This window comes from Rhagoletis pomonella, unplaced genomic scaffold, assembly GCF_013731165.1.
Source record: "Rhagoletis pomonella isolate Grant_MI unplaced genomic scaffold, Rhpom_1.0 Rhpom_scaffold_03471, whole genome shotgun sequence".
NCBI classification, from domain to species: Eukaryota; Metazoa; Arthropoda; class Insecta; order Diptera; family Tephritidae; genus Rhagoletis; species Rhagoletis pomonella.
The window spans coordinates 7,093-14,894 of record NW_023462023.1 but is presented as its reverse complement, the minus strand read 5'-3'; the positions used below and the strand labels follow the sequence as shown (position 1 = coordinate 14,894).

Genomic DNA, 7,802 nt, shown 5'->3' with positions numbered 1-7,802 from the left:
AAATATAGCCAAATTTAGGTTTTTTTAGATCTGAAAAAATTTCTCTGAAGTTATTGCATTTTTTTTTGGATATAGTCAATCTGCAATCTCTTTTAGATTTAGGTAATATTATAGACAATCGCAAATTTATAGACTTTACTAAATTTAAAGACATTTCAGATTGCAAAAACGTATAAGAACTTTTTTTAGATCTCAAAAAAAAAAAAATGTGGCTATATGTAAAATCTGTTTACATTCTTGTATTATTTTGCCTTAATATTCGGGTTCAGCGAAAAGTTTTACATATGAAATTATGGTCAAATGCCATAAGTTGAAATTTTTATTTTTTATTTCTGTAAACTTGATTTCTCGCCTTCATGGCATCTGCTTGCTTCTCAGCGACTTCCAGAAATTTTTTCTGGACATCGCTCTCTTCCTCCGCCCGCTTCCTCTTCAAAGCCCTACGCGGCGTTTGCGCAGGAGTTTTAGGTGTGCTGACCTGCACCTCGCTGTCTTCTCCAAACACTGACGCCTGCGTCACCGCATGGAAGACAATATCCTCCCCATCCTCCATGACCAATTGAAGCTCCTAATAGTTTAAAAGTAAATTAAAAAAGTATTAAATAATAATAGAATAATAGGAACCGCTTCGTGACCCTCGATGTAGTTGATCCCAATCAGATCAATTACCCGCCTCTCCATCTCCGTTAAAGGCGGCTGGTCGATGGGCCTGTTGCCTGTTAGAGCCTGCTGCCTCTTCCGGTCACGTACACGTACGCTTGTACGGCTTTTTAAGTCGCGCCAGACCTGTTTGCAAAGTAATGAAATACATAGTTAACAAATATGTAGTATATAAAGCATTGCAGCATATTTATGAATGATCAATAAAATAAAAGGTAAATTAATGTGCACAGGAAGCTCAAACAAAATTAAACAAAAGTCCCGGGGGAAATGTTAAGTTATTTGTACAACGATTTTGGGGTAGAGAGCGGAGGGGGAGTTGGCGTGGCCCTCCAAACCTCCCTTAAAAAAAAGAGGATGGACCGCACTTTATGAAAAGACACCTTGGGAGCTGATTGCAAAAATACCATATTTCAAACCTAAATTATAGATAAATTAATGCACAGCTATGGTAAACCTTTTGCTTAAATAAAGTGTATACTCTTGTCTATAAGTGTGTGTAAACGTTTTTTGGTTCGTCTCACACGTTTGGGCACAGCAACCCAAAGTCGTTGCACAAATAACTCAACCGTACCCAATATGTTAAAAATGAATTTGAAAACTAAAAATTACTTTTCCGAATCAACCAACAACCTGATTCTTCATTTGCACATTTTAATTAAAAAATTGTACTTCACGTATGTACATATATATTATACTAATTGTTTTTTTATCGCACTCTCGAAAACTGCTTCCTATATACACACACTTAAAACACAAGATAAGTACTTACCGAATGCCATTGATCCACTGACTTTACAGCTCCTCCTATAGCGTTGAGCTTCTGTGCCATTTCCGCCCACTTCTTCTGGTACTCCAGCTTTCCTTGGAGACGCTGGAACTTTCCGGACGCAAGCCCTTCGTTCTCCGTGAGAAGGTCGATCATCACGTTGAGCTGCTCCGCTGATGCCCGACTCCTTTTAGCTCCTGCTCCACTGGTAGACGCCATTCTGAAATTATAAGTAAGAACAAAGTAAATTCTTATACATATTAATTAAATAAATAGCAAAATGTACTCCCCTTTTCTGCAATATGTGGACGAAAATTAGCGGCGCGAAGAAATGGCTTTGTTTTTTTTCTCTTCCGCTTTGTGCTTTTCGCAAATTTGACATTTCGAACAGCGGAGATGCCACTTTTTATCAATTTGAATTAATGGAAAAAGTCAGCTGTTCACTGTCGTTAGGAATGAGTTAATGAATCGCATAATCGTTATTGACAACGATAAAAATCTTTAATTAACAACTCAACAAATCCATCGTTTAGAGTTACCAAATCGCACTACTGAATTTGCTCCACAGTGTTATTGTAGAGTGCACCTCACAATATCATACTTAAATATTGCGCAATACTCAGAGCTACCATTATGATTTTTTTCAATTTTTTTTAGATGACATAGTTTCAAAAACTAATTTTATTTATCAAAAAATTTGGTGAAGAATTTTTCAAGCAAAAAATATAAAAAAAATTTCTTCTCATGGAGAATTTTTATGCGTGTATGTGTGATTTTTTTCAAATTTTTTCCTCGCCCCGTTCTCGAGATATTTGAAAATCTATTAAATCGATTTGTTTTTGTTTTTGTGCTGTAATGTGTTTAAAAATGTATTAATCAAGCTCAAATTTCATATTTATTTATTATTTATGTTTGGTGACAGGTAACAAGATCAACAGAAATAAGGTCAATTGACTTTATTTCCCACCCTGGTGCGAAATAGGGTCAATTGACATTATTACCTTTTCAAAAGCGAAATAAAGTCAACAAAAATTTGGAAATAAAGTCATTGACGCTATTTCCTCATTCAAATGGAAATAGCGTCAACAATGCTTAAAGTATGTCGATTCATAGAAAAAATGTTGTTCTTACAATAAACATTGCCCCGTAAGTGTTGTTTTTTAATAGATGAAAAAGGTTATTGGCTAATCCTGAGTATGGTGCTATTAATCCACACACAGTAATGAACTACCACCAATTGATTTTATTAAAAAATTTAAAATAAAGAATATAGTAAAAATACGATGCAAAAAACCAAACGACGAAACGTAGCTGGAGTACGAGAAATATTTGAAGAAAGAGTGTAGAAATGATCTAGAATTTGCAAAACATGTTTCGTTTCCACAAAAATAAAGCGAACACCATGAACGAACGAATAAAGATCACCCAGCACGGCGTGCGAGAAAAAAGTTATTTTTTTGCAGTGACGTCATGTTTTCGCCGCCATGTGAATAAAACGGAATGAAACCTGTGTGTGAATGAAAGAACCGATTAAAAAATGACGTCATCAACCATTATTTTTTTTCTCAAATGCAATTACAAATACACGGTTGCCGTGCTGGGCGATCTTGTTAGTTGGTTAATAGCGAACACTATTAAACTGAAGAAACATTCCATGGCCAAAAACCCCGGAGGAACACTGAAAGAATTCAGTGTTTTAAATTAGCATATTTTGAACGAATTCGGAATGTCTAAGGTGGAAAAGAAACCAACCTTTCTATAAGGAAACAATTATAGACAAGGAATTTTCTTACCCTGTATTCATGTCTCCGCCAGCAATTTGTGACATCATTTAAAAGCAGCTAAGGAGAACGACGACACTATTTATTAGAAGGCACATTCAAGCAAATGTGCCAAAATGCGGGTATAAACAATTATTGATTATGTAATATCGGAAGCGAGATCATGTAAGTTAATTGATTGGTTTTCACACACTTTTGAAACACAAATTATATGCCTTTTTACTGCAGACAAGTTGTTGCCAAAACAGCAGAAATCTTCAAATAACCTAAAAATATAAAAATGTGAAATATCGAGGGCTTAGCGTGACGTGGTGTGGCGCGCGGAAAATTTTTGGGTATGCAGTTTTATAGCCCATACAATAGGCAAATTGGTTCTTATTCAGTGGTCGTTCCGCTTGGTTGACTTCTCTGATATGTTGATCCAAGATTTTCTCCATGCCTTTTAGGAGAAAGGAGCTGAGGCTAATTGGTCTGTAGGATGAAGGCATTTGCTCCGGTTTACCTGCCTTCGGTAAAAATACCACCTTAGCATCAGTCCATCTACTGGGAATGTGACCCAGTAGGAGCGACGCTCTGTATAGTCTGGAGAGGACTGGGGCTATGTAGTTACTACCTTGTTGGAGTTGACAAGGATAGACCCCATCTGGTCCTGGTGATTTGTATGGGCTGAAGGTAGATAGCGCCCATTGCACTCTTTCTACCGTGGTAAGTTTAGTTGCAAGGCTTTGCTCTCTACTAGAAGTGCGTGCTGGGACACCCAATTCCGGTAGATAATAGCCCGCTTTGCAGCCCGGGAAGTGAGTGTCTAGCAGAAGTCTGCAAGTCTCTCCCGGATGCTGAGTATAACTACCATCTGGTTTCTTTAGAGTGCCGATCGTATTTTTGTGTTTCCTATTTAGAGCTTTTTGGAGGCGTACTGCCTCTGGGAGGCTCTTTATTTCCTCGCAGTGGTTTCGCCAGCTAGCTCTTTTGGATTTCCGCAATTCTTTGTTGTAAGAAGTTAGTGCAAGTTTGTACGGATTCCAATCACCCGTATTCTTTGCTCTATTGAATAGTTTTCTGGCTTGGCATCTCATTTGCTCAAGCTTCTTGCTCCACCAAGGCACATCACGTTTGGATTTTACCTTTCCTTGGGGACAGCTACTATTGAAAGCTATTCCAATGTCTGAATGAAGCTGTTCAGCTTCAGTTTCAAGCTCGTGCGCAGTCGTAATTTGACCACCATGGCTGTTTCCACCTTCTTCTATGATAAAGCGAAAGAATTCCCAGTTCGTTTTTCTGGGATTTCTAAAAACTAGTTCATGCTCAGGAAAGTGGCCAATGTCGAATTCTATGTGCATATGGTCCGACATTGATACCTCCCCTGAGACGCGCCAGTTTGTGACAGAAGCTGCCATGTTCTGACTACTTAGAGTAAGATCTAAGACTTCCCCTCTAATAGCGTTCCTGAACGTTGGTTCATTGCCATGGTTTATAATACTTATATTATAACTACTCATAAACTCAAGGAGGTACTCACCCCTTTTGTTGGTGTCGGTGCTCCCCCAGACAGTGCTATGGGCATTTGCATCACAGCAGAGGATCCAGGGTATACCACTCTGCCGGCAGTGATCCGTAAGCGCCTTTACCTCAGGTGTCGGGGCTATCTCCTCCTCACCCGGGAAGTACGCGGAGGCAAGTACTGCCTCTTGCACCCCCCTAGGAGTAGGAATTTTGGCCCATACCGCAACGAGATCTGCCGTAATGAACTGTGAAAGAGGGAGAAACGTTATTTTGTTACATAATAGCATCGCCGCTCTTGGGCGACAGCTGGCGGCATAGATGATCTTACCGTCCTTTATATTAAGGCCTTTGACGTCACCTCTTAATATCCAGGGTTCCTGGATGAAGGCTACACCTAAGCCTTCGTTTGTGAACCTCCTATGTAAAACATCTGATGGTGCTTTCGCGTGGTGAAGGTTCACTTGGAGGCATTTAATGTGCCTCAGATTTGTAGAGTTTTTGGGGTGAGGTGCCATTACTTGCGGTCTTTTCGGCCGCGAGCAGCCACCTTCTTCCCCCTGTTTCCCTTCAGCAAGACCGCTTCTTCGGCCGTCCTTGCATCTCCCTTGCCTTTGCGGCTGGACATAGCCGCTTTGGAGCTGCCATGTAGTGGTGGCCGTTTTGCAGGCTTTGGGGATGCGATGGGTCCAACGCTTTTTTGGGCTTCTTCCAGCACCTGTTGTAGGGTCGGGCATGTTGTTGTTGCTGTTTTCGGAGGCGTTGTCGGAGCTTTGTATGCTACGTGTAGCTCTGTGCCAACCTCCGATGACTTCTGCTGCACTTGCGTGTCATTGGGTAGCTGCCTGGGAGCTACGATGACGTCTTTGGAGCAGCAAGGTTGCTCCTCCGAGTTAGGGTATTCGGTGTCGGCGGCATCTTTAGAAATTGATAAATCGGGTACCGATATACACATATGTGCCACGCCCATTTTCCAAAAATTTCGCTAAAAATCATTTTCTGCTAAGAGGTCATTGCATATATTGATTTTGAGTAAATTAGCTTAAAGAGTTACTAATTTATCGCAGTTTTCGTGTTTCTGTAAATTACCGTTATATGGGAGGTGGGCGTGGTTCTTGTCTGATTTAATCAACGAGTTTCTTAGTGAGGCCCTAAGCAATGTTCTCACCGAGTTTGGTAGGGATTGGTAAAGGGACTACAGAGATACAGGATTTAACCATAAGTGGGCGGGGCCACGCCCATTTTCCAAAAATTTTATAACTGTCCTATTTCATGCCAAAATTCTATTTCAAATACCAACTTTCAAAAATTTCGATCCAATATTTGCGGAAATATCTTAGTTTTTACATATTTCGAAAATACCGTTATATGGGAGGTGGGCGTGGTTATTGCTCGATTTCGCCCATATTCAATCCCAATGTACCTTGAATAAACGGCAACCTACTTACCAAATTTCGTTGACATATCTCAATTATTGCTCGAGTTACGGACAGACGGACAGATTTGGCTTAATCGATTTCTCTTTTCATTCTGAGCATTTATGTATACATTTGCTTATATATATCTCGATTCGTTTTAGCTCTTACAAACAACCGTAATACGAACAAAGTTATAATATCCTTGTGCACAAGTGCGCACGGGTATAAATAAATACGAATTTGAGGATAAATAAGTAAAGTGGTAATTTTTCGTAGTGGCTGCTCTAAATGCAATGTAAAATGTTTAAGATAATACATAATATGTATGACTTTTTTTAACCGACTTCAAAAAAAAAGAGGAGGTTTTTAGTTTTTCGGAAAATTTTTTTTTTTTTTTTTTTTTTTTTTTTTGGTGGTACGTGTGGAGATAGCGGCTTGAAGCGGAGACCCAAAAGCACAAATGAACACACCAAAACCAAACCAACAAAAAGAACAACAAGAAGCACACATCGCTCTTATCCAAGAAGAGAATGTAGGCATATTATGCAGAAGCAGCAGGACTTTGCGCTCGTCAATCCTGCAGAGCACACCAACGCTGCAGGCAAAACAAGCGAAAGCAGTTACGAACGCTGATCATGCCCCAGAAGCAACAGATCTGGTCGACTTAACACGCCCAGAGATAGAAGGCATCAAAAATTCAAGACAGGAGAAAAACACTTCGTCAGCTGTACACCCGACAACGCCGCATAACTTTGGACCACGTTAACCGATTTCGATAATTATTTTTTCTTTGGAAAGGTGGTACCTCAAGCTTAGATCCGATAATTGGATCGTGAAGAAATTAACGATAATCTTAAATTTTTATATGAGGATTTAAGTCGGTTCTGATTTTTGCTTAAAAATTACTTGTTAATTTAAAGATGATTGTACCTAAAACCTATTGACTGTACCTAATGTACCTTTAAGTTATCAAACGTCGGAAGAAGGTACAATTGTACCTACTTTTTCATCCCTGGTACGAACTCATTTCGCATTTCAGCTCTGCCGCTACCAAGCAATAGGTTTGTATAGTAACAAATAGTCAGTACTAATTTGTACTGGAACCTGCAAATTTTTACTGGAAAAGTGTATAATAACCCAAAAAATTTGCTGGAGAGCCGAGAATCGAGAGCGTAATAACACGGAAGAGCTGCAAATTCTTGCTGGTGAAATTTTTACTTACAGAAATTAGCTAGAAGAAGATTTAATGTCAAAAGCTGCCATTTGTTGAATTGGTTAAGCGTAAACAAAAGTAAAATGAGTGGAAATCAAAATATTAATGATGTACTGGACTGTTTAAGTACTTGTGTGTTAAGCAAAGAGTTTAAAACTGATTTATAAATAGCAAAATGTTTACTTCCACAATTTTTATTGAGCTTTAGGCCGTTTTAATGAAAAGCTTATTGTGGAAAAGCACAATAATTTGAAAAAATGGTAGAAGTGATAGCTACTTCGGAAATCACCACATTTCCTCATCAGACTTCTTTCAGTAGGATTCGAACCGACGCACTGTGCTAAGTTCGCCTTGTGAATTCTTGTTGCCTTATTCCACTATTAAAAATGTCACAAAGCCACAAAGTTTTATCTGGCATCTTCTTCTTCTTCTTATTTGGCGCTGTAACCGCCTAAGCGATT

At 39.1% G+C, this 7,802-nt stretch overlaps 1 protein-coding gene across 1 annotated transcript; it reads right to left on the bottom strand.

The window, feature by feature from the left end:
• Positions 1-319: 319 nt before the first annotated feature.
• On the bottom strand, positions 320-1,730 carry LOC118754158. The gene is made up of 3 exons (XM_036489015.1): positions 1,433-1,730; positions 625-786; positions 320-568 (listed from the first exon to the last, which is right to left on the bottom strand). Exons 1-3 carry the CDS (start codon positions 1,646-1,648, stop codon positions 320-322), a joined length of 627 nt encoding a protein of 208 aa, XP_036344908.1. The 5' UTR covers positions 1,649-1,730.
• Positions 1,731-7,802: the final 6,072 nt, after the last annotated feature.